At 43.5% G+C, this 27,837-nt stretch overlaps 1 protein-coding gene across 1 annotated transcript; it reads right to left on the bottom strand.

The window, feature by feature from the left end:
* Positions 1–27,837, bottom strand: LOC137899847 (myosin IXB). Its single transcript, XM_068743892.1, has 43 exons — positions 27,680–27,837; positions 27,332–27,551; positions 26,542–27,051; positions 18,941–19,035; positions 16,963–17,025; positions 15,697–15,796; positions 15,323–15,423; positions 15,102–15,231; positions 14,917–15,006; positions 14,271–14,387; positions 14,017–14,151; positions 13,486–13,607; positions 13,217–13,358; positions 12,909–13,104; positions 12,352–12,427; positions 11,867–11,959; positions 10,535–10,648; positions 9,880–9,919; positions 9,653–9,775; positions 9,479–9,559; positions 8,623–8,733; positions 8,362–8,487; positions 8,114–8,263; positions 7,842–7,999; positions 6,628–7,752; positions 6,435–6,510; positions 6,144–6,259; positions 5,785–5,903; positions 5,021–5,214; positions 4,820–4,927; positions 4,571–4,741; positions 4,441–4,482; positions 4,210–4,321; positions 3,949–4,022; positions 3,437–3,629; positions 3,215–3,343; positions 2,945–3,050; positions 2,688–2,819; positions 2,460–2,583; positions 2,153–2,203; positions 1,413–1,528; positions 1,192–1,331; positions 1–768 (listed from the first exon to the last, which is right to left on the bottom strand). Exons 1-43 carry the CDS (start codon positions 27,835–27,837, stop codon positions 482–484), a joined length of 6,666 nt encoding a protein of 2,221 aa, XP_068599993.1. The 3' UTR covers positions 1–481.

Below are 27,837 nucleotides of genomic sequence, written 5' to 3'. Positions count from 1 at the left end.
GAAGCATCACGTTCTGTATTGTCATGTTCACACCAATAACCTTTAACAGTTCACGCCATTCAGTCCCAGCCATACAATCCGTTATAAACATCACACATCGGAACATCGTACATCACAATCCAGAGAATGAAACCGGCATCATTCATCAGCACACATAGTGGAACATTAGTATTTTGTTTCATACAAAGTCGGCCCACTGGCCCAGTTACGGCTGGACGAAGCCAAGTTCAGTTACAGAAACGTGGAAGGCGGGTTCAAGGAGTTTGTGGCGCAGCTGCTCCATCGTGGTCGAGTTCACTGTTGCATGTTCAAAGGAGAAAAAAAAGTGGCGCGTGCTGTTCCCACTTCCTCTCTGGGTTCGGTTATGGTTAAAGTGGAGCGACCCAGTTGCAGCTCTTGTGATGTGGCACCTATACAGTCACGCCGTCCATGTTCACTGAAGGTCTTTGTTCCAAATAAGACTTGAGTTGGTTCAGGACAATTAACACAAAGTGGCCCGAGTAGGACAGGAAGCCACAGACTGGGCGTTCACACCTGAAGGAAGTTTAACGGTGTCCGGGATGATGGGGATCCGGCGTTTCAGCGGGTGCCTGGAGGAGGTGATGGAGGATTCGGAGGCTGAAGAGGCACAGCTGTACACAGAGGAGGTGGAGCTCGCAGGGCTGAGGCTTGACACGCGTCCACCGAGGACTTTAGATCGCTGAGCCAAGTCTGAGGGTTTGGGTGGACAAACTGGTCTGCATCTCCTAATCTGGGCACCGCCTTGTCCTGAAAGAGAGGGAGGAGCCACAGAAGGTTAAAACAGACGAGGATTTTTTTTTAATTCGTACAGTAATTCCCAGGCCAATGGAAGATCATGCAACCCTGTTATCGACCAAGATGTATGTTCAGTGAGGCAAACATTTGATTCAACATGCTCTGCCAAATGCTTCATTATTATATTGGGTGGATTTTGGAGCATGCTGCTTCTATGCTCACAATCACACACAAACACACAAACACGGTTGCTGTTCCTCCAACCTGCCATGTTACAGAGCAGACCGGCATCGCCCATCACCATCACTGGTCCAGACCTGCACCACAAAAGACAGGAAGGGCCCAACCCGGCGGCCCCGGGGTCTCGTCAGAAACCCACAGGTGAGTGAGAGAAACAGGAAGGAAGGCGACGCCGGGGCGGACGTTAAAACTAACCGTCAGGCTCCGAGTAGAGAACAGAGGCGCGCTGCTGCTCGTCCAGGAGACTCTCGGAGCTCAGTGAGGCTTCGGAGTCCAAGTTCTCCTGGTCTGAACCAGGCTGCTCCATCTCTGGTAGGCGGCAGGCCAGATCCTCTCTGTGGAGGAGGGACATCAGAAATAAGAAACTGGAGGAGGATGCAGGACGATGGTGAATGGAAACAAGAAAGCGTCTTTACTTCTCCTGTTTGATGGACTTAATGCGCTCCACCAGGTTCTTCTCAGCCTCTGCATCTGAGTCCAGAGACTCATTCTCAGGGACCACACTCAGGTCAGAGCCGACCTTCTCATGCACCTGCAGCGGAAAGAGCATCATGCACTGATAACCAACCCAACTTCTATATTTACCATTCGATGAGTCAGAGAAACAACTAAACAACAACAACTACACACAGCTTTTTCCCCAAAATCTAAAAGTCATTCCAAACTGTGTTAGTGAGAAGAAAAGAGACTGGATGGTTCATGCACAAATAAAAACTGGGAAACAATAGAAGCTAAACCAACAGCCACGGTTCAGAACTGCTGATGCGAGCGGCTGATGGATGCAGCCAGCTGGAGAAGAGACTTACACGACACAATCCTGGTGCAAAATAAATCAACAGCAGATATAAGACTATGATGTAACTTAGGAAGACATTGGAATCGCACAAAGACAAACTTACTGTACCCTTTGAAAGTGACACTTCAGTGTACAATGTCTTCCAGTAGTACCAAAACATTATGAAATCAACCCAAACCCTCCCGGATCATATAGTCAAACAGCGACATGCAAACTATTACCAGTTAGTAAGGATTAAAAAAACAACAGTCAGACCATCAACCACATCGCACATGCCATGCACAGGAGCGCCTCCACGGCGCCTCGCAGCCCACTACAAGCACTAGATCTACTGTGCTGGGATAACTCAGGGATACATACCACCACTCCTTTGTAAGGAGCTGAGAACCTGAGCGGTAAATGCCAGCAGTGCTAAAGAGAGACAAGGAACATCGGCCATGTTACCCACGTAGCCTCAGAACAACAGTACCTAACTCTGGGATTCCGTCTACGTTATTAACGAGTGAAGATTTGCTGACTACGGCATGTTACTAAGTGGCTTTTTGAATAATAACATTGATCCAGGCATGCCGCTGAGCAACGACCTAAAACCTGACGCTCCCATGGTGTGGAGTTCACACGAACGCAAACGGAGCGGTCTAGAACGAGGCTGGGTTTCATTCCTCACCGTGTTCTGCCTCTTGAGTTTCAGCTGATTCACAGCCAGAGCCTCTGCATACTCCAGCTGCTCGATCTCCTCCATCTTCTCATTGTAGCGCCTGGTCTGCTCATTGATGATCATCTCCACGCACCTACAGGAGGGGGACAGAATGAGAACAGGATGTGTGCAGATTGAAAGCTAATATGTTGGCAGTTAAATCAGTTTTTATTATGTTTGTTTCCATGTCAATCTTACGTGGTTGTCTTGGCAACATCTTTCATGCTGAGCAGTGGGTCAGCGCTGTCTGGGCAGCGCAAGACACACGGGGCAAACACTATGGCCAACGAGTTTGGAGACATGCGGTTGTGGGCCTCCACTTTACACACCCTGAAAGAGAATTCAGTCGTTCACGCGTTGCATGTAAATATAACCCAAGTTGCAACGTCACTGTCGAATAGAATTGTATATTTGTGTTGACCAAACATCAGATAACAGAATAAGACAATTCCTACCTGACAAGGTGGAAGATGAGTCTCTCCAATGTGTTGAAGTTAGCAGAAGGAAGCTCCTCTAGCACTTTGTATACAGCATGAAGCTGCTCCTGCTTCTCTGGCAGTTCTATCAAAAAAAAAAAACACACACTTATCCATGAATAAATTAAATAACATTTTTGGAAAATGTCTCTGCATCATCCAGAAGAATAATTTTCAACCATTTCAAACAACTAAAATGAGTCTTAACCCCCCCCCCCCCCTCCACTGGGTGGTGAATGTGCTCCTCACCAACTGCGTGCAGGAAGTCGTTGTAATGCATGAAGGTCATGAGTGGATCTGGAAGCTCCCTCAACCACTGTTTCACCAGGCCTGCCACTGTGTGGATGGGATAGTCTTCCAGGCAGACTGGTTGGGAATCTAAACATTACATAAACAAAATCCGGTTTCTAAAGTCTGTGTAACTGCTCAGCTCCTCTGTGGGGCATTTAAATCCCAAAGAAAGGGCCGAACCTGTTTCTAGTCGCTGGTGCAGTTCTTTCATGCGGTTGGCAGAGCCAGACTTCCGGTAGATGCCCTCAGCGTAGAGGCCGTGCATCTCCACGTGCTCTAGCATCATCTCCAGGACCATGGGTACAGGGTTCTTGTCACTGACCAGGCGGCCCACTCTCACCCCAAAGTGCCGACCGTCAGACACTTCGTCAATCTGAAGAGTCAGACGAGAGAGAAGTGGCTCATATCCAGCCCTTCGGTATCGGTATAATTTTTCTGCATTTGCTTGTAAAATTTTAACCCCATAAACAATTTGAATTACGATATAAGACATGTAGTTATCAGACCGATGCAGATATCAGCATACAGCTAAAGATACAAGCAGGCTTTGAGAGCATTTCTCTAGCTAGTTAAAATAAGGAGTTAATTTTTTAGAGCCTAATGAAACTGGAGATAGCTTAATACGTATAATATCCAGTCTTATACCCTCACAAATCACATTATTAATCCATGCCTGTGAAAATAAGCAATACCTTTTTGGCACAGAAGGTGGGGCAGTCGGTGACGATTTTGCAGAGACACTTCTTGTGGCACACCATTTTACAATCTGTATGAAAAACACATTTTGTGTTTTAAATGAGCAGTAGTTCAGCATTGTTTACATTATACTGTATGTTTTATTCTTAAAATTGCAATACAGATAGAATCCATAGAAAATAAAACAAATTGCCGTCCGAGGGACAAATCAATAAAAGTGAAGTGAAGTGAAGTGTTTTGTTGGGATGTCAACTCACAGCTGCACATGTACGCCTTCTCCATGCCCCAGATGTAAGAGCTGCACTGATCACAAGACTGCATGATGTTGACCTGATAGTTGATGAAGCTGTGATCCAGGGGGCTCTCCACCTAACAAGCATACGGGCAATCAGTTAATCGATCATAATCTTTATAAACATCACATCACTGCGGACAAAAATCGATTTAAAATAAGTTAAAAAAAGTGGGTACATTTCTACGTTTCTTACATTTTTATCTTTTTTTCTCCTCTTCTTCCGAGCTTTAGCAGGCTGAAAAACAGAGTATAGGCATGGAGACACAGTTTTCTTGCAGATTTGGACTTATGAGAGTGAAGGACGGTGAATTTCAGTGTTTCACCTTTGCAGGCTCAGCCTCCTCCTTTTTCATCTCTCCTCTAATGAAGCCATCAAGCACAGACTGGAAGAGGTTGACTACAAGTTGCACTTCTCCTTTCTGCTTGTCGCCTGCCAGGTGGATCACTTTGTTCTGGTACCCAGTCATTAGTCCTTTGTAGCCAATGGTGGGTTTCTGGTCAGAGGAGAACAAGAAAGTGGTGAGGGACACCTCCTTGATCAGTACGTATAACGTGCCTGCAGATAAACTCACTGGGAGAGAATACATGGCTTTGATAGTCTCTCGGAACTGCATGGTAGCGGTGACAAAGATGGCCTCTGTGGCCGACAGCGACTTCCCCCTCGAGCGGAAATCATTCACCTGTAAGGGAACGCAAACAAAAATTATTTTGTGAGTCAACAAAATTAAATTATTTTCTGCAATAGATACACATCCGGCTGCCCTTTCATTCACCTGGTTGCCCAGAAACTCATCCAGGTGCTGCAACTCATTGGCGTTGGTAATTTCTCGATCCAGCGAGGCGTTCCACTGCTCAGACACCCGTGTGGCACGACTGATCTTGATGGTGGGGTTGCGAGCTAAACCTTTACTAGCGCGGTCAGCCTGAGGCTGGGAAGGAGGCCGGGGTGGTTGTCCAGACGTCGGGACTGAAAGGGGGGGGGGAAATGGTTTTATATTCTTTATCACAAATTAACAGTCTTTGTCAGGAGGAAATGGAGACAAACTGAACTCAAACCACTAATGCAGAATAAAAATAAGTACTGCAGAGGAAACCAAACACAGTACAGCTCTTCTATTAGTGTGGAGCATGATCCTGCATGGGTTACTATTTTCTCAGAAAGCAAGCACCAGCGTTAGTTCAGGCCTGAGAATAATAGTGATAATACACACATGTTGCCTTTGCAGTTCAGTGGTCAAAGTGAACTGTAGCAATCCAGCAGCGGCGGTGCAGTTTGTTGACCGCTAAGCATCTCTGACCTCAATATCTGATCTAAAAATAACTCCAAAACATTTTCTGTTGATGGAATTTAATTATTTTCTTATTTTATTGGAAAAATATATAACTTTTTTTTTTTTTCAAGCTTTGAGAAAGTGGCCCCTAAAGAGCCCGTCATCTTCAAATAAAAACAATAAAGTTCTCCCTGCTTCAATAAATCCCATTACTTTTTCTACAGCTCAGCAAACACGGACTGAACACTTTTGTCTGTACTATTTACCTTCCCCTCCTGTTGGCCTCTCATTGAGAATCTGGGCGAGACTCATATCTGTACCGTCTGGAGTCTGGGCCTCCTTGTGTGGTCGTTTCTTCAATATCTTGCTGAAGAAACCACCCGACCTGAGAACACAGAAAGAAAAAGGCAGAATAATCAAAACGCTCTTATGCAACACCACGATATTCCTATAAGTTATGAACTGATGTCGGGAAAAGGTTTTTTTTATTTATTGTAGATTCACAATGTTTTATCTTACAACAACTTAATTACCTGTATGTTCAATTTGAACTTTGCTTCTATAACAAATGCAAAAAGCCAAAACACTTTTCTACATCCCATCAGCAGAGACCGGCCCAGAGTACCTGTCTGGTGTGGACAGAGTGGGCTGTGCCGAGTCTTGTTGGCCGGAACCTTCTTGGTGTCTCCTTCTGCTGATGCTTCCCCTTGAGGCCTCACCGTGGACCTCTGAGGGAGAAATCTGAGCAGAACAGGAAACAATGTCCAGCTGATGAAACAGAATAGATACATGAAAGACTGACTAGAGGGATTCTTACTATCTAGCATTTCAGCTTCCACATTTTCTTTTTAGAATTGAACGTCTTTGAAACAAAAACAAGCTTTTCTCAATTACGATACGTAAAAAATGCAGATACCTCTCTGGGTGAAATGAAAGTGGCCCCTTCAGAGCACGGAGACAAACTGTCAATTGATGATGATGCCGTTTCACTCCTGCAGACAGACAGATAAAAAAAAAATAGATGCGTAAAACAACTGGGGAGTTTCATCCATCTTTTAAGGGACTTATCATGAGGACAGATCAGAAGACAAACGGGTTAGATGACGTACAGCGGTAATCTCTTCCTCTTTTCTTCCTTGTTGTGAGACAGAAGCAGGGTTGAGGCCTCACAAATGTCTCCCTCGCTCTTCCTCCCTCTCCATTTCTCTGGCTTCTCCTTAATTGCTCCAGGACGGCGATGCAGGTTTACCGCGCCGGTACCCTCCCCTGTGCCGTTTCTCTCGAGCACGGGCTCAACAGGCCTCAGGGATAAAGTAGAAGGACGGACAGGACCGACAGGAGGAGATGTACTGGACTCATTCGCTCCTCCTTTTTCTTCCTTCATCTTCCAGGCCACAAAGGTGTACTGGTCCAGCCCCGTGTTGTCCAACCTCTCTTTTCCCTTAGACGTCTCCTGGCTTTTTCTTTTTGGCGGGGCCGCTTCATCTTTGCTAGTGACCGAGGAGGAGGTCCGTTCTGTCTCTCTCAGGCTGTGCTCCAGACCTCTTCTCCTCCTCTGCTCTCTCTTTTCCTGGTTCCTAGATATGGGGCCTTTATGTATAGATGGAGCTCGTATTTGCTTTTCTTCAGCATTTGAAGGTGCTGAAGCACCGCTGAGAGACTGCTGTTCCGAATCCTCATCTGGAGATGTGGGAGCAAATGCGATGAACCCGTCAGAAGGCAGAGGAGGTTTTGAATCTGATTCTCCTTGTGTTTGACTCTCCAACTCCTCGTGTTCTTGTTTTTCATCCGGCTGGGATCCAGCCTCAGCCGGGGTACCGTTGACTGCTAAATCCAAATCCTCCTCATCCTTCTCTTGTTCTTCCTCTGCATACGAGCTTGCATCAATCTCTCCATCCTCCTCCATCTCCTGGATAGGGAGATTGTCATCCAGTGTCTCCTCCGTGACAAGCTCTATATCTGGATCATCTCTTGTTTGAGGCTCTCCCACTAGTCTTTTCTCTTCTTCCTGTGCTTCTCCAGCAAACTGTTCTTCCACTGCTCTTCTCCTTGCTTCCTCCTCTTCTGCTTTTCTCCCGGCTTCTTCATCTTCTATGCGCTTCCTTTCCTCCTCTGCTTTTCTTCTGGCTCCCTCCTCTTTTTCCCTGCTCATCCTTTCCTCTTCCTCAGCCCTTTCCTGTGCTTCTTTTTCCTCTTCCTCCTTCCTTAGTTTCTCTTCACGCAAGGAATGGCACCTGTAACACAGAATGCAAATAAAGTTTCTCACACAGACTAAAACAACATTTTTATTCTCGACTGGTCTTTTTCCCGTCTGCGTAGTTACCTTCTACGAGCAGAATGTCCTCTAACTAGGGCTTGTATTTTGGTCGCGTCCTGATTTTTGCGGCGGTTCACAGATCTCTGCCTGTGTCCTCTCCATAAAGCCTGGATCAGAGTAGCAGCCCGTCGCCTTTGGGCCTCTTTGCAGCTGCGCCATGAATGCTAAGCAGCCAGACAGGAAATAATACATATCAGTATTGTACATTCAGTCTTTTCTAAATATTGAAAATATTCTGACAGCACAGCTCCAAATGAAGTTGCAGCGTCTTTCTTTACCTGAATCAAGATGGCTGCCTGTCTCATGCTCAGGAACTCTTTCCTCTGCAGGCGAGCTCTGAACCAGCGCTGGAGGAAGATGATTTTGCGTATTACATCCTTATGCAGCGTGTCCTGCAGCTGTTGTCGCTCCAGCTCCTTCAAAAACACCTGACAAGGCAAAGCACATCGGTGGTAAATGCACAGGAGGAAATAGAGACAAGAGACAGGGCCTATAAGGTATTGCTGTTGAGATATTGGCGATGTACCTTGGTTTTGCCTATCTGGTACATGGTGGGGTCCAGTCCCATCTTTTTCTCAAGCAGTTCTGTGATGTCCTCTTTGAAGGAAGTGCTGCTCCTTGGAAGCAAAACCCTGAACTGCTCAACAAAATCCTGCAAGTACATGGAGATACCGATAATACAGGTGAGAAATAAGTGGACTACTGAAATGAAGCCTGGTTCAAAACTATACACCCAATATTCAGCAGCAGAATTAAGTAAGATGACATGGAGTATCTTTCACAGTACCTGGAACGTGTACTTGGCCCCATAACCTGACCTCCTGATGCGAACTGTTTCCAGCATTCCTGTATATCGCAGTTGTTGAATGACCAAGGCCTCATCAAAATACATCTCCTTCTGCTCATATACAAACACACAAAAAGCGCATTTAGTTGCGCTTTTAACATTTAGATACAAATCTGTACCGACTACACAACGCACATTAAAATAGAAAATGATGATTCATAAAGCCATAACATTATGACAACCTGCCCAATATGGTGAAGGTCCCCTTTAGTGTTAAACCAGCCCCGACCCATTGATGCATGGGCTCCACTAGACCGCTGAAAGTGTACTGTGGTATCTGGCACCACAATGGTGGCAGTAGATTATTTTAAGTCATGTAAGTTGTAAGGCAGCGCCTCCATGGATTGGACATGTTTGTCCAGCACATCCCATTTTTGGAAATGCACTGACCCAGTTATCAAACTCACTCCAATTCATGTCTTTGCTAATCTTTCCTTATTCTAAAACATAAACTTTGAGGACAAAATGTTCACTTGCTGCCAAATAAATCCCATTCACCAACAGGTGCCATAATAAAGAAATATAAGCCTTGTTCTTCTCACCTGTCAGTGGGCATAGTGTTATAGCTGATCAGTGTGTGAACACAGCCAGAACGCATACAACATATCTAAAGATGTTTATTTCACAAAGATATAAGAAATGTGAATGAAGTGCATAAGCTTTTGCTACAGATTGTAGAATATCTTTCAGCATAGTAAACATCAGGTATTTGTTTAAAAGACTCAATATTTAAAAAAAATAATAATTTAGAAACAGGAGAAGCACAATGAAAAATTATTTAAATAAAAACTCTTACCTTCTCAGCATTGGAGCGGATACAGCGAATGAAGAAAGGCTCCGCCCTGTTTAGAGTCTCCAAGAGTTTGATCAAAGAGGTCTGAAGAAAGCAACAGAATGTTCAGGACTGCTACTGGCAGGTGTGATTTTCATGTCTGGGTATGATCTACAATCAGATGTGGGTGAAGCGAACCTGGAACTGGGCACTGATGCTGGGGGCCTTCTTCTTCTTGTGCAGGTGCAGCAGAGATTTGGTGGTGCGATCATGCAGAGTCAGGCTCACGATGAACTTCAGAGAGCGAGAATCCAGCAAATGCTGCACAGTAATAATACAGTAAAATTACAAGTTGTTTTCTATGACTGAAACCATATATTCTCTTTATCTGCCCCATGCATGGGGTTTCCTTTACTGGGGTTTACCTTGGGGATGACCTGCCTCTGTTTAGTACTCTTCTGTTTTCTGTGGAAAAACGAGACGGAGTGGGAGTTATAGAGATTAAAGTGTTAAAGGCCTGGAGCAATGAGAGAGAACAAGTAGTGGATGGAGAATGCAAAGTCTGGTTAGTATGGCCAGATGGTTTCTTCATGCGTTGTCAGTCAGAGCACCTGCGAGATGGAATGAATGACGGGTAGAAACGAGGCATAGGTCAGTGATCGGACAAGGACAACAGGGAAGAGGAAGGAGATGGGATGCAACTCAAAACAATCCAGCCCAGCAGAGACTTGACATAAAGGGCCCTATTATTCATGTTCAAGCTGGCAGGCTGCGGAACTTCCAAAACATTCTAACATGCTGTGAGGATCCTGGGTCTTATTTTCACTAAACGCTCCGCTAAATGTTCACATGCCAAAACAGTCTTCATGCCGAAGTTAACAAAGGTACCGGTATTCCAGTTTATACCAACAACAATAGAACATCTAAACATTTTGATTTTCAAAATCAGTTAAGGGTAGTTTAGTTTCTGGAATTTATTCTTTGGAAAAAAAGAGCTTTAAGAAGAGCGTGGTCTGGCTGGGCAAACTAGAATGGTCTGATCTGTAGAAGAGCTGAAGCCAGGTCTGTCTGCAGACTCACTGGAGGACGTGTCGTGGGAAGCGGAGGCGACCCCAGGATTGTAGCAGCTTGCGAGGGTCCTCACCATCCAACTGCAAATTCTTAATGGAGCTGATGATCTCTGCATGCATATCTCTAATCACACCGAAGGACAAGGGGTGTATGGGGAGCAGGAGAAGGGAGGAGGAAAAAACATCCAAGAGGAAGGGGAAAAAAGTGAAGTGTGGTGTGCTAGAAGTCAACTGAAGAAAACACAACAACGTGGTTACCCAAGACAAGAACACAAACTGCAAGATGGCCGGGTGTCTGATGTCGAGAGGAACCTGAATTATTATTTTGTTCACAACTATTTATATGAAAAACGCAAGCTACACAAGACCACCCAACCATGCTGCATATCAACGAAATATACAGAAACACAGACGCGTACACACAATGAGCGACTTGGGGTATATCGGGAGCGTGTTCCCACCCATGCTCCTGTAACTGTGGTAGTTATCATGCAGAGCTGAGTTGTTCACATTCAGTGTGGTTGGCCGTCTGATTCCATGCTGGGTTTGTTACAGGTTGTGTAACTGCAAGTTGTTACTGGTGAGAATGGCGGATTCTTGGTTCTTCCATTGGGATTGAAGTTACACTGGACATTGGGTCTGGTGGGGTTAATGTGGGAGCTTTTATGTCCCAGTGGAAGTCCATGCAATACCTTTCTCTACTTACCATGAATGACCATGAAAACAGAGGTCAAGCAGTGAAGGAATACGCAACATAAAACGAATGGATCTCAGTGGGTAGGACCTCTAGATGTTTACAGAAATGCTGCGGGCTGGAGGAACTTATCATGGCAAAAATTTGGTTTTGGGAATTAAGTTCAGATACTGGCCTTTAAAAGGCAAAAGAACCCAGTATAATCTGACAGCAGGGGGTGTAAGGTCAAGTTTCAGAGGGACCATCAATGTCAAAGGATGCTTCATGGGCTGGTTTCATTCTAAGAAATGCTTTAATGTCTTTATGTCTATCTCAGTGGGGGCCTTTGTATTTTTATGAAAACATTTGTGCTACCAAAAAGCTCCATAGACCAATCAGTGAAGGCCAGAATAAATGCCTTCCTGTGTTTTATTGCAAGAATTATAAGCACGATAGAAAAAGCGACACAAAAGTTGGGAATTATAATGATGGAAGAGAAGCAAAGAGTGGACAGTTAATGTCCTGTTGGGTTTCTGACCTTCCTGTTCAATTTTCACATGACGAGATGGGAACAGAAATACCCAGCATCTATATCAATAGCAAAACACATTTCCTTCCTGCTTGGCCTCGTGTTTTCATTCCTTTCCGTTCTTCACCAAATTCACTTACTTCTTACTCTCAAAGCTAGCAAAGATGTCTTCAAAGGCCTCTAAAGGGCGCTCCTCTGAGTGATCAAAGTAGAAATCGAGCATAGATGCTCGTCTGTGGAGGGGAGAGGAGAGAACCGCACACACAGGGATCACCAAAGGAGATGGCCGACAGTGACTGAAATGAGGTGAAGGAGGATTCATCTGTCAGGGATTATGTTGTCAGTTTAATGTGTTGAACAGAGCTTAGATGTCTGACATGTCTCCCTTCATCTCATCTAGCACCGGAGGACACGTCGAGTCTCACAGCTTAGAATTGAAACATTTTCAACATCTTCAACAGGGAGCTTTCAAATGGAATTATGTTTAAGTTTAAGGTACTAGAGGAGGAGATGTTGCAGAACAGAGCAGAGCAGAACAGACCTTAGAACAGCTAGAAAACCAGTCCAAAGCCCAACAAAGCCCAAGTGAAATATAGTTTTATATTCACTCATGGACACTACTCACTTGTACATCCTGTCTATTGGAGAATTGGACTGCTTCAGCTCTCCTAATGGGGTTCTGGAGATTGGACGGACAACACCTAAAACAAATTCAACATAAACAATTAGCATGCTTTATATTTAGCAGAAAGTATGCATCGTTTTTATGTTATCAAGTAGAACAGCGATTGATCAGAGTCGCCCGACTGCAGGGGTGCGGCGGCTGCATTTGCCTCAACATTATCTAATCTGTTCAATCCTCAAAGAGGGCTTCTACGCCAACAAAAATCGTCTAGAGAATTGCATGGAAAAAAATAAACGGCTCCCAAAGCCTCACGTTTCTCCCGTGTGATCCGAAAGGCACTGTTCTCTTTGCACTGCGTGATTACGCTAGTTTTACTGCTGCTAATACACATCTGTGTATCCACTCCTGATGCTTCTGTTAAATGTTACAAGACTTCACAGAGAAAAAATCCTAGTTTGTGAACCCTCACTGACAATGGCAATAAACAACTTCTGATTCTTCTGATGAGGAAATTATTTCGACTTGGAAGGTCTGACGTCACAACAGCCATAATATACCAGAGGTTTTGGCGGCCCAGGAGCGACCAGCTTCGTTAAAAGCAGCAAGCCCTCTGATGGTGGCGCGTAGGATGCCCCATCGAAACATGGCCACAGGGTCCATGCCGATGAGCTGCCGCACATAAGCACGATCGCTACTCCGCAACAGGGCCACGATATCTGGACGCATGTGGTCTGTGTTCTTCTCTCGGAAATCCTGGTGTGATCAAATGCATGAAGAACATGGGAAACGGTGGCAACAATGCAAATTTCAAACTGTTTTTCTTGTGTTGCCTTATATGTCTGACATGTCTCTCCGTCATCCTTACCTTGATTTGATATTTGACCTTCCCCGCAAAGTGTCGAATGACAAAAGCAGGTTCCATAACTGGTGTGGGGACAAAATACTGGTTCCCCTGGTGCTGCTGCTTGAATTTGGCCAATAGCGTCTCATCTGTGGCATGGGGGAAGCTTGAGTACATGCAGAGAAACAAAGGGAATAGAACAGAACAGAAATAGAGAGTGAGATTAGTGGACAGCCAAACAATCTTAACAGTCATAGGACATGATTAAACCATTGTGAATCATCTGTTCTTACTTGCTCTCCTCATCAAGCAGGTAGAGAAGGCCAGTGGGTTTCTTGCTGATGAGGTGGATGCAGCCCACATTATCTGTGTAGTCGATATTATGCCAGGTGATTCCCTCTGCTTGGTATTCCTCCTGGATGAGGTGAGATGGGGTAGTTCGGTGATTCATTGGTATTAACTGAATTATCTAACCTAGTACGGGTAAACTGAAAAAAACTCATGTTCAAATACAACCACAACAGACCGTTAAGCTGTGGATGTTAAAAATATTCAATCATGACCTCAAATTTTCACAACAAATCTAACTTTAACTCATGAGCCAGAATACTGAGGGATAAAATGGCATTACCTAAAATGCATTTTATTTCTCCCTTCAACGGTGAGGAAATATTTGGATGAATCACTATTTAAGCAGTTTTGATTACAAGTACAAATCAGAAAAGACTGTCGTATGTTTAATAGCCACAGAAAGGCAATCTTTTTACGGTGTTTATTTCAATGCATCACCTAAAATTATTTGGCGAGGGAGGGCAAACACTTACCTGCTCTAGATTGAAGATGTGATGGTTAAAATAATTATGCAGCTGCTCGTTTGCATAGTTGATGCAGAACTGTTCAAAGCTGTTGGTTTGAAAGTCCTCAAAGCCAAAAATGTCCAGGACACCGATGGACAAGCACTGAAAAATAAGAGCATGAGCAGCAACCAACTTCTAATTAGAAGCAGGAAGAGGAGGACGGACAAGCGCAACAAAAATCACACCACTTGTTAAAGATGTAGAGTTTGTGTGTCTCTCACTGGGATGGATTCCTCCATATCTTTCTTATTAAGGAGGGCGTGATTGATACGCAGGACAATCCAGTCAAATAAGGCACTATACAGAGATTTGGCCATAGAGTCTCTGGCCGTGATAGCCTGTGGGACAAAGAGGGGGAAATGAATATTACCAGGAAGTCCTGAATAAACATTACAGATTTGGAAGAATAAGGCACAGTTTACAAAGTTGTTTATAATATTGCAATGACAGTTTGATAGATTCAAACACAAATGAGGGCTTAAACAAAAGAACTGACAAAGTTATCGTGTCTTTGGTGGAGTTTTAAGTTATTAATGGCCAGAGTGTATTCTTAATGCTGCAGTGTTATTTGATATTTTCAGTTCTTGATTGCATCCATTTAAACATTTGTATTTACATCTACCGAAATGCAATCAGTTCGTCATTGAGTTCCTGTGGACATGTGTTACAGATCTGATGTTCCTTTAAGGCGTTCCTGAGGCATCAAGTTCACAGGATGGACAAACAATCAGAGCTACCGTAGATGTGTTATCAGAAAAGAGACAGAAATACGCAAACAACAGACACACAAGGCCAACGATTCCTGTGCACTTGGTCACTATTAAAGTAAAGACGGGCTGCAGATACGTTTTAATGTCTGGTGCCTACCTCAGAGTGGCTGTAAGGGAGGATCAGCTTGTCATTGACTGTCACTGTTTTCCTCTTTGTCAGCGCCTCTACCAGCAGCTCCTCTTTGACCTGCGGGATCCCACACAGGTCACTACTGGCAGTCGCAGAAAACTCGCCAGACGCACTGATGAATGATGTTAGAAGGAAACAATTAAATACAATACCTTTAGCAGGTCAGAGAGCGTAGCCAGGACCTCTGGAGGCCCCACATCCAATCCCTCATCCCGGCCTGTTGACGTCTTCCTGTAGATCACGTTGCCCAGATACAAAATGGCCGAAAGCACAGAAAAGATCCTGCAACAATGGCAACACAACCCCTTCAGTATATCTGTAATATTATGTCCGTTCTACACACAGTACTGTACGTGATCGCTGGTTCACTCACTGTTTCTTGGTGGCGGGTAGGAAGCCAACCATCTCCATCGCCTGCTGCAGCCTTTCGAAGTCGTGACGAAGGTCTTCCTCATCTCCTATCTTAAAATTTTGCTAAATTGAGAGAAAGACAGTTCTGGAAAGTTATAAAGATGAACAGTTAAAGCATAAAATAGACACAAAACAGGTGGAGAATGGGGGTGAACAGAAAGGAAGTTCAAGTGAGAAGACAAAACTTTATTAATATGCAGCACACATATGCAGAGTAACCCAGAGGTGCAAGCTTATTCAGAACTCCCAAAGTTCCTCAGTGCAGGGTGCATTCACACGTTAAATAACATACGCTGGGCTGTTTAGTTACAACAGATTGGGAATTCACCACTGTACCTGCTTGAGGTAGAAGTAGTCTTCAGGCTGCCGTAACTTGAACTCCTTCCGTTCCTCCTCTGACGCTCCCAACAACAGGTAGTAAAACACATGGTAGTTTCTGGAGAAAACAGCACATGCTGTTTGAGCCTGTGCCGCTACTTAATTCTCATGTACACTCATGATTTGTGCATTTTATTATCTGCTGAGTGTCTACCAGTGAACATGCGCCTGGTGTTTATCGTAAAAAAGAAAAGAAAATAAGTGTCATAAATGTTACAAAAGCTGATTTCACAAGCACAATAATGTTGAAATTAGTTTTACATTTGTAAAATCAGGGGCAAAGCAGATAGAACTAACGAGTTTCCTCACTTACTGCTAAGAAACAATGACCTCATAGAGTTGGCACATCCTGACTGCAAAGGCAAGATGCGACTGACAACAAAAACTGTTGGCAGCTTTTTTATGGCACACGGTTTAGGCTAGAAGCAGCCTCACGATTACGGATGGCAGGTGACAACGTTTTTCCACATTAGCTGCGAGTCTACGGGTCTGGGAGAAAATATGATGGGGTATTCACTCTTTCCACTCCAACAGTTAAAATATTATTTTAAAAAAAAGTTTCAACTGCTTCCAAGCTGCTCAGTGGCAAAACCGTGTTTTTTTTTTTTCCAGAGCGACTGCATGCATCTTTATCTGCACAACATAAGGAACATATTATGACGTATTACAAAAAGATTTCCTATGCCAATAAAAATTACATCATTTTCACTTTGTGGCAAAAGTTTTGTTTCTATTGGGGAAACAAAAACTATCAAAATATGTAATCAGTGAGCAATTAATAAGCCAAACATTTGGTAGCACATCAAATTAAAGTGGGGTATTTGCTTTCACAATAAAAAAATTTAGTTTTCAATTAATTAGTTAATCTAATGAACAATTTTTCGAGGGGTCACAGACACAATTAACAAGTGAATGTGACTATAAGTAAAAAATTGGAGTGAGGTGAGAATCATCAGTCGCTACACAAAGAAATGAAAGAGACGTATTCACACAAACACGAGTCACCGGGGGTTACGTCGCGATCAGGAAAAACCACGCTATATTAAAATGAGCTGCTACATTCAAAGTGTAAGTGCTAACAAGTCTCCGCTCTATGGAGTGTGTTTGGAGTTTGATTTCTATTTACAGCCAGTTGAACTTCACATCCAAGCATCAGTGACTCCCTGTTTGCACAGCGGTCCCTAGAAAGGTCAGCAGGAGTGATGGGTCAAGACCCTTCCTCACCTCTCGTTCTTCTCTCTGGAGACCAGACGAGACTTCTCCAGGAGATACTTTTCCACCACAGCCCTAAAAGGCAGGGAGAGATGGAAGAGAAGGGGGGGGAGAAAAACAATGACGGTGAATCACTTAACACCAAAGGTCACTCAGCTCTTTCAGGGAGAGAGGGAGAGTTTAGAGGTCATATGTGAGGGTGGGCTGGTAATAAAAACTAGAGGGGCAGAGCAGAAGGGGAAGGTGGGGGCAAATTGTCATAACAATAAAATGATGAACATAGCACTGAAAATGGTCAGCACAACGCATTCCAACACTCAACAATTATACAAATTGTATAGTAATTTATGTTATATAGAGCAGCCAAACTGCTGAGACTGAAAGCTGCTGCCGGGGGGGAGAGGATTTACAGAGCACTGCAGTAATGACATGAGATGTGTAAATATAAAAGCAGTGGCATTTACCTACTACTGCAGGTCAAGGCCATAAAACCATCTAAATCAGATTTTATTAGATGTTTTTTATAGCCAGATCAAAACAACGCCGACGCCAGTCCTGCTGAAACACTAAGAATAGTCCGCTCTGAGAAATGAAGCTGAGTCCATCTACTAAAACTGTAGCCACAAACATAGACAGACTCACAGAGACCGAATGCTAAATCTACTGCATGGATGAGAATAGTCTAGACTGCAACTTCCAACACTGAGATGTGACTTCAGCAAGAGCCCTGCTAAAAAAGCAACTGAATTTCTGATAACTGTGTCCAGTATTACATGCGAGCCATTTATGAAAGTGGATCTAAACGCATGCCAGCATGTGGTTGGGCAATTTCTGTCGCATTTACCACATCAAATATATGTACATGCTATGTTTGTCAGTGTATTTCCACGCATTATGAGCATTAAGACTTTTAAAAAATGCAAGCTCGTCTCCTGCAGAAAGGAAAATGTCTGCAGGAATGTTGCATGTTTTCAGTAAAGTACCGACTGACTGACATGCTGGTTATACAGTATATCTGTCAGCATATACCAAAGCAGTGAAAGAGTGTCGCTCTTTTCTCTGCTACTTTTCATTTTCCTTCATCATCCCGCTCAAAGAGTGTCGAGGAGCGAGGACGGATATGCTGGACAGAGACCCGTGCAGTGAGAGTACATAAAAGTACTCCAACTGTCATTTGGACAGTGCACTCCAAAAACAGAGCAGAGAGGAACAGCAGCCTTTCCTTTTGTTGATCTCCTCTATTGAACGCTGACACTGGAGACGGAGAACAGACAAGCATCTTTTGTTAGGTCGGCTCAGCGAAGCCGCGGTGGTTCCAACACTTAACTGACGCAAACTAGAAATCCACACTACGGAGCATTTTAGTTGGATTACATTTTTATTTTTATTTTTTTACATTTCCTTGATAACTCAGGTCCCACTTTGCAGCACATAAACACATCCGTCTGCTGAAAACACCATTCCTGATTGGATTTCAGCCCACTGGCAGGGTGAGCAATTCAATCAGGCATGGCCTGGTGCCATTAGGGAAGACGGAGGTAGGAGCTGCACGCGTTACGGACCACTTACCGAGGAGCTGCACAGCTGTCACCGCACACATTTACATATTTTCATTCATGTTTTAGTGCTAATGGAAAACTTTTGAATATGAGCTCGACATGTCATCTGTCATATATAACGTAACATATTGCCTTTTGTTTAAGACATCTAACTGAGCAGCTGTTCCCTTTTTTCCTCATCAGGAAGTGACATGACTGGCCAGACTTAGAGGCAGCTTCTACCTAGAGTCTGACTGCTGAGAAAGGGGAAGGAGGTGCCAGTGGTTGAACCTTTCAGTCTATTCACACACAGCACATAAACAGACATAAAGATCCAGAGCAAGGGGGACAATATCAGGCCACAGAAAGGTAGGGGACACTGACATCGTCCTACGGGAAGAGGACACAGAATGCTAAATGTCCTGAACACACATCTGTTGTTCATTACTCACCCTCTGACCACCCCAGTCTCAAGGTAATTAACCTGGATGAATTTACCAAACCGGCTGGAGTTGTTGTTGTGGGCCGTCTTGGCATTCCCAAAGGCCTGGTAGAGACAAGAGAGGACAGATATGCACGGTAAGTTTAAGGACATAGTCAAAAGCATGTGGCCCTCAGCCATCAGGAGGAATGCAACATTGCTGTAGTCATTACATAGAAAAGAATAATTGTAAACACTGAGAAAAACAAAAGCCTTGCATTTAGCTGTTGTGGACCAGGGACTCAAGACCATTTCTGTGTTTTAAGTCTAGACTGAAGAAGACAACTTTGCTGTAGATACTCATTGTTGATGTTTAGACGGTTAACTCTGAACGTTTTCAAACATTATATGGAGGTGCTATTAAGCGAAACACAATCGGGGAGCATACATTCAAGCCGGCTGTCTATCAGCACCGTCAATGAAGCCACCAACAGAAAACAAACATGCACGGCAAGCAGATATGCAAGGAATTAAATCTCGTTTTGAGGTGGAACAACGTGCTTCCGTGTATGTTAGTGTGTTTGTGTTTGTTCCAAGGGAAGCACCTTTGCAGTTCGTCCCTTCTAGTCCTCTCACTTTCACCAGCATCTCTTTCAGTTATTGTTTATCCCTCTTCAAGCCTTTTTCCTTTGTTCTTTGTGTGTTCTATTCTGTGCAACGGCATCAGAAGACAAGAATCGTCCTGCAGGCCTCAGGCCAATCTTAATGCAGGACACAGGGCCCAAAGACCATGTCTTGCCAACGGGCCTTATTTATTGCATTGAAGAAAAAAACAAACCAGTTTTTCTTTGCTAATACACTAGCGCACACGGTCTCACACACACACACTTAAAGGCCACCGCAAGGGAAGTGGATTCAGTACATGCTAAATAGGAACCACATTGTACTGTCCAAAGCCGTTGCAGGGTGAATTTGATACAGTGGTGGAGCTGATTAGAGTTAAGAGGCAAGATTCCTAAGAATGAACCGCTGACCTACTTTCAGTTCCGCTGCACATGCAGATCCATCTTCTGGTTTGATAGTTGCCTTTAATAATAATAACTTTCTTCTCTTACATTGTCGTCCTTTCTGCACCAACCTTCTTTTCGCATGACAACTACAATACATGCAAATGTAATGTTAAACAAGATCTGAAGGAAGTTTTAAAGATTTGTTTCCAGAGGACAAACAAAGTTACAAATGTTAAATGTCTCTAATATGAATGGAACTGACAACTCAGTGGGATTTATCTCTCATTTTCCAGGTTTGAGGACCATCAAGTGTTTTTTTGGACTCAAAAACTAATTTCTTAATGCTGCCCTCTGATCCAAGCAATTCCCCCACGTCACAAACTCTGGAGCCAAGAGCACAGAACCCTGACAGTCCTCTCCAAAGCCCAGGCTGCTGCACCATGGAGGGAATGCTAAACATGTCACAGCATCTACCGTATTCAAACTTGCCCAAGAGCAGATAAATTGATTGGCTGGAAGGCTCAGCAGGTATGGGGAGGAGGGCGGACAGCTTTTCAAACCGCGTCCATGGAAATATGCGGCCTACTCTGTATTCTTGCGAAATAAGGGTTGTTCCCGAGGAGTTTATGAAGGAAAATGCAGAAGGGAGAGTGAGAGACAAATAAGAAAAAGTCACAGAAAGCAATGCCATCTGCATATTTTGGGTCCACAGATCCAGTGATCACTTCATGATCCTTAACTGATTCCTCTCTGTGGTGATCAGGATTGGTTGGCAGCCCACTCCCTGTAAATTTCCACTTCGACAAGGATGAAATCTCACATCCCCAAACGCCCCTCTCTCTCTCTCTCTCCCTCTCTCTGACACACACATCATCTTACATATGTTCAGTTTGAGTTGTTTGTCTCAACAAGCAAGAAGGACAGAGCTAAGGATAAATTATGCAAGTCATTAAATCTAGTTCCAAAGCTGAACAACCATGTACAAGCTGAGGTTTTAGATGTAGGCGTGTACCTTCTCCTAAATTATGAAAGCCAAGTGTATCTTTATTTGATTACACTTGACCCTTCTGAATTTTAAGACTTCTGCATCATAAGTTTTGAAAAATTTCCCCCCCCAAAAAACTGCACGTGAAAAATTAGTCAGAAGGTCCCAACCTTATTTTTTCTGGCAATGAATTCATGGTAGAGAGGCTTTAAAGGGTTAACTACTTGCCCATCTCTAGGGGAGTTGCTGCTCATGAAGTAAGAGATGGAAACGACTGCTATTGCAAATGCATCATTTTTTGCCCCATGTGAACAATTTTCTTGCCGAGTGCGTTTTGAATTAAATTGACAAAACAAGCATAAACAAAACCTTAATCAGCATCTTTGCTAAAAGAAAATAGAAATTGACAACAAAAAAAAAGGGGGGGGGGGGGGGGGGTTAAAATCAATTATTGGGTGCACATAAAAAATGGCTACTGCACTTCAGTGAAAATGTTTCCTGCATTAGTGAAATCAATACAGGAAATTAGCCTGGAGCCCAGCCAAGCCTGGTGTAGTACCTCCTAAAAGGTATTCCTGTGATAATCTTCAGGATATTTTTAAATACTGATACACGTATCAGAGTCTGGAGAGAACAGTATTTGTCTAATTGTGCTTACTATAATACTATCCTTATTACTATGACGATGAGGCACTGCAGTATGTTCTACTTGAAAGACCAGCGGCTCAAATAAGCTTCAGTGAAACGTTTCCATAGCTGCTGCCAAGGCCAAGACACTGACACCCCCCCCCCCCCCCCACTATAGCACAGACACACTTACAAAGGACTCTAAACAGTCCCACTGCCACAAAGCCAGTTCCCACATTCCCAGAGGGTAAACACAAGCACTCGTTTATAAAATGGACCAAATCTCAAAATGGAAATATTCACACACTGGAGTTTCTACCCAAAACACGGGGCGTTGCTGTTGCATGCTCAACCCCCGCTGGGGAGGAGATGCCCGTGTTGTGATGACTCATTGTTCTGTGTTCTTTCCTCAGGTATGACTGGGAACCAGTAAAAGGGGGCAAGAATCCTGGTTTTCTTGCCCCAGAGCCCGTTGAGGGCTGGAATCAGTGTCTGCTCTTCTTTGCCTCATTTTGCCCGGACATTCCTTTTTCTAGTTTTATCGTGGATCATTTTCGTTGGTTTGGCTGTTTGATTAAATCATGGCTTGTTTAATAGATTTTGAATATTTCTCATTACAAACCTGATAATTATGGCGAAAACCAAATTAATTGGGGGCTGAAAGCTTCAGGTATTAAACTACTGAAGTGGTTCAGTATAAATTATGTATAATACCACTTAATAGAATACTTAAGAATACTTAATGAACATCCAACTGCTCATGTAAAACAGACTGATCTTATGGGTGAAGGGTGCTTAGTAATGAAGATGTAAGAGGCACAAGTTTGGGATAGCTAGAATAAGATTTCTAAGCAGCAGTTTTGCTTCTCCTGTGGTCCAGGGACCAGATCAGCATCGTTTCATGCAGCTCCACCCATGTCTAGATGGTTACCACATCAAACTTGAGGTTGTGGTGTGGTCACAGGTCCATAAATAGACATTGGAGGGGCCTGCAGCTTGCTGCTTCATGTTGCATTTGCCCCGGGAGAAACAGCATATTCTAATCTTAAATACTATTCTAAATAGGGAGATTACATTAAAGCTTCTGTATCCTGTACACAAGGTTGAAATGGATGGGATGAGCACATGATGCAGTCCCTTAATGTAATGCCAGCGTTTTTCTGACTCGTACTCAATGCCACCTGGTTTGACCAAATGTAGCAGAGAAATAAAGAGGTGCAACACATTTCAAGAGATAAACAATGGATCAGCAGAACAACCAGTACCAGTACTGAACAAGACAATACTTTGGTGTATCCACGCCCCTTAAAGCCCTAAGCTGATAGGGAGAACTGCTGCTGTTACTTCCTGTTAAAAAGTGCTCTGGATGACAGTAACTTCCTGTCTGAAGTGGTGAGATGGAGTCGGATTGAGGATGAATGAGAAGGGACACGTTTAATCACTAGGAGGTGAGTCTTTAACTACTAGTGTGTGAGGCTTTGGTTGAAAAGCTCTATATTATCTCGCTGGTTTGGTGAAGTTTTTTTTCCTCGCCAACTTAAGTAGTACCATCACTCTACGGGAGAATAAAAACGGTGTATTGTGCCATAATGTCCTACAAAAATGTTTTCTAGTCATATGAACAAGAAGCATAGATGTTGTCAAAAGACATCTCAGAAACTACAATTAGAACTTATTTTTCTTTGCAGTGCAATAAAAGTTTGAATCAATCTTTTGCTTGCCATCCATCCATTTGGTTAATAAAAGACCAACGGGAACATAATTTATCCCAAAAAGCAACTTTTGACTGATAGTACATTATCTAACACGCTAAAATGGAAACTTTTTTGCTGCATTTGGGGACTGAAACTTCTCCCCAGTGAACCTATTCAGTTATGGGTGTTTTTCCCACCACAAACTTCTGCCTCGGCATAATTTAATTCCTTAATCCATTTGTTGTAACTCCTTATGCTGCGTAGGGCTCGAGTCTCATTTGCATACACACACACTTTTATTCCCGTTTGTGTGTACTAGAATATTTTTTGAAACAATGCTGTGTGACTGCAGAAGGTACAGAAAAAATATTTTTGTTTTCAGAAAAAAAAATTGAAAGTCTTTTTATAACTGTTGTTAAACTTTATTGATACTTTCCTCCCACCAAAGTCCAATACCTTTTCTCAGCCAACTCTCTGTAACAGAGGAGGGCCTTGTAATCATAACGAACAAACGCACCTCGAAGTCTGGCAAAGGAAAACAGAGACGCTAGAACCAAATAAAAGCGGATCGACCAGTTGAACCAGTTCACCAGTGAAATACATAAAGCAGGTGAGCTGCTCCTCAAGTAGAGGCCCTATTTGTTTAGACAGCATAAAATATTAAGTACAATATATCCTTTGCCCTGCATTATTTTCAGGACAAAAGGATGTCATTTAAGAAAAGAACATAGAACAGAAAAAGGGGAACAATGGATTAAAGTAGGACAGAGGCTTTCCCACATGGTTTCAGGTTGGGGCCTTTTAGTCTGCCAACAAGACGGTACACAGCAGAGTCCAGAACCACTAACTATGATCTCATCTGCTCAAAATGTGTGACTTGAGCCTCACTACCTTCCCTATAGCTTGAAAAAACACACAAATTTAATTTCCATCTCTTTAACCACACCTAAACAGAGCCAGAGCAAAAAATAAATAAAAATAAAATAAACCACAACCGAAAACATCCTTTTGTCGAATTGCAAATTCCTCCATTTTGATACATGCAACTAAAATAGCAGTCCCCGCTCACAATGCCTTGACCGGAACTTTCTGGGAAGGAACACCGCAGACAGACTATTTGTGTGAAGTGAAACTATTGAACATTTTTTCTTAAAAGCAGCAGGCGTTTGCAGTCTTTAGCATAAAATACGAGGATGTTTTGCTCACAATAGTGTGGAAAAAGTTCAAACTGACTGCAATCAAGTGGACTCAAAATTAAGGGTACAATATGAATCTAGACTCAAAGAGATCATAGCTATTCTGAAGCAAGTGCAGATTTGTAATTACAGGCCAAATTCTTTGAAAGAACAGATTCCTGGCAAACTCAATAGACAACTAAATATATTAAAGCTCTCCACACCCACACATTCAGAATGAATGACAGAGTGTCAATGTGTCCGTCAGTGGGACCAGATCTTTGCTGATGGAGGGAAACATCTCTCCCATTCCCCAATTCCATCGTGCCTCGACCAGACGTCTGGAAGCAAATATTTTGACAGACTGACACACATCCAGGGACAAACCTAAACACATTGAGATCCCTCTGGAAGCAGCAGCACTTTCAATGCTCCAGAATGGACTCGGAGGATTTGCAGACAAGAGATATGAAAACGACATTAGAAATGAAGATAATTGAGTTCTCACTCCAAGGAGGATTAAACCAAAGAACTGGCATTTCTCTCATCTTGTCAATGAGGACATTTGGTCATTGTGTCTAATCACAGGGCTCTGCGATTCGATAAACAAAACTAAACTAACTGCGTTCTTTGTCATGTAGCTTAAAGATACAACTCTAACAACACAATACTCTGTCATTTGTTTGAGCATCTTCTGGCAGCAGCTGCAGTGTGAATAAGCCATTGCTATTAAGAGAGCGCAGACCTCCGCTGAGCTGCTCGTTCCCCTCATAACTGGATTGACACCGTCCACGCGGTCATCTGGATCATCTCCAAAAGGTTCTAAATTGGTTTTGGTATCTTTATACACAATGATGTGTATCTTTAACAGATTTTTTTAATCTGTAAATTAGGTTTTCAATGTTAAAATGTGACATTCTGTTCCTGGTAACATTCCCAACATTTCCTGAACATTTAATTCAGATGTGTCCACATCTTTTTGAGTTATCTTGCCTTGGCGGCGGCGATTAGGTGTGGAGGTGTGTTTCATTTAACTCCACCCAGTTATTTATCCCATACGTCGGTGCGGTTTCTGTCCTCTAAGCAGAACACACAGCGTCTCTGACTGACGTCTGTTCTGAGGATGACTCACTTGAACACATTTGTGGGTCAGCCTGCTCAATCCGGGTCAGGCATGGACACTGTATACCAAACTGACTGGCCTTACACAAATATTTAACTCTGCAGAGACACAAAAATCTGACAGAGACAATATTCCCACTAGCTGTTTAAAATGAAATGTTGCGTATCAGCCTGCAGCTTTGGTTCATTCTGTCGTGCCAGTGGTTACGGGGAACAAGTCAGCACACGCATAGAGTTTCCCCAGACAGGAGGAAGAGTCACAGCCAATTGATCAAACTGAAGCAAAAGGTAGCAGCTTTTGAGTTGAAGGTTTTTAGGAAACCACAGTGTTACATGATAAATACCCAAATATAAATAAAAATGTAAGTTCAAGGGCAGGTCGATATATGAAATGGCCAAACAAAGCATGAAGACGTGAAGGGGGAGGTTCTCATCTTCTTCATCTCGTCTTTCCGGGTAGACCTTACTCTGTGTGTTAAAGGGTTATACACTCTACCCGTATCTACCATGCACTACCGTCAGACGTCTCGTGGTGTCGCAGCTCCAGAACACCTAACTCACTGGCTGCACGCAACCTGATACTCTCCCAAGGGATGTTTTATGACTCATAACCACTTAACGATAGATAATCATCGTCCCGCAGAATTATCGCAACATAGTTAAGTGTATTTTGCATCTTCTGCAAATGCGTGTGGGCTTTTGCATGTCACAATGCGTCACGAGAGGAAGCACTATCATTTCTTCAAGACTGAAACCAAAGGGCAATCCACTGCATACGTACCTACCTGAACCCAGTGAAAACAATGAATGTGCGAATTGCTTAAACAGATCAGATGTGAAGAACGGACTAATCCGTTTATTCTTTAAGACGGACATATTATTTTACTTCCCCCAATCTGAGTAAGTCACCAAGCTCAAGTCGTTGTGCGTTAGTCTATTTTAACATTTATCTGCATGTTTCAGAGGTAAAAAAAAGATTTAATAAAAGAATCAACTACCCACACACGCTAACATCTTACCTCCAGGACTGGTCCTGCTCCCAGTATCGTCCTTTCCACCCCGCTGGCATATCCTTTCTGGCTCAGCGCAGTCAGACAGTGGATCAGGAAATTGGTACTCTGTGTTTTGCCTGAGCCACTTTCCCCAGAGATGACAATGCACTGGTTGACCCTCTTCCTGAGCATGGCGTAGTAAGCCACATCTGCGATAGCAAAAATATGAGGCTCCAGTTTGCCCAGCTGGTGGTTCTCGTACATCTTCACGTACTTTGGGTTGTAGATAGGCAGGAACTTGAAGGGGTTGATAGCGATCAGGATGCTGCCTGCATATGTGTAGATCTTTTTCTTATGAAAGCGTGTGCGTAAGTTGTGCAATATATTGTCCTCATTGAGGATGGGCAGGTTGCAAAGGTCCGCAAAGTCATCCTGTGAAGGGGGGAGGAAGCCCCTGGCAGTTAGCCGCTGTGCCTCCTGCTCTTTAGTTGCAGATGGGAGGTGAACATAATGGATAGTGCCGTCATGATTCCGCTCCTGCATTAGGGAATAGTAAAGAAAGCGTGATTATTTTAACTATTTATTGCTGAAAATAATCTTTCTTCGACTGGAACAATATTCAGGGTTTTAATTTATCAAAATCAAGTCTTTATTTTGGGGACAGTCTCAAAATGCACACAGAAACATCAGCATGAGGGATAAAGGATAAAATAAGACTAGAAAACATTTGGCATGCAATTAATTTATTTGTATTTTTTTTTCATCATTTGAATGTAATTTATTATCTATGCTCAGTCTCAGTTCGGTAAACGCTTACCTGTAGTAGGAAGTAAAAGCCAAGGCTCTGGGGGTGTTGCTCCTGGGCTTTCCGAGGCCACAGCAGAAACCTCTGTGCAGGCAGGTCTCCAGCCTCTAAGACCCACTCTTCCCCGCCACTTTCCTTGACTTCTGCCAGCACATACATGCGGCCGGGGTCCAGCCCCAGTGCAGCGGCTGCATCCAAGATAACTGAGGCTGCCGTCGCATCCTTCTGCACGCTGATGATTAGAGTAAGTACTACGTTTAGCTCAGTTATGGATTACAGTAGCACTTCGACAACATCATAGCTAAGCATTAACTATTGATGAGGCTTTTTAAGGTGCAATACTGTGGCGCATCCACTCACCTGAGGTTGCAGCAGGTGGTTGATTGAGCAGCCAATCGAGGGTAGATCTGGAGCAGGTATGAGCGGCCATCGTGATCGTTTGGGATGGCTGACCCTCCTCCCCCACCTCCCCTACCTGCATTCGTTGCCATGGTGGCAGCGCCATCTCTGACACTCAT

Source organism: Brachionichthys hirsutus, chromosome 9 (assembly GCF_040956055.1).
Source record: "Brachionichthys hirsutus isolate HB-005 chromosome 9, CSIRO-AGI_Bhir_v1, whole genome shotgun sequence".
In the NCBI taxonomy this organism is placed as follows: domain Eukaryota; kingdom Metazoa; phylum Chordata; class Actinopteri; order Lophiiformes; family Brachionichthyidae; genus Brachionichthys; species Brachionichthys hirsutus.
This window is presented reverse-complemented; position numbering and strand designations above follow the sequence as displayed.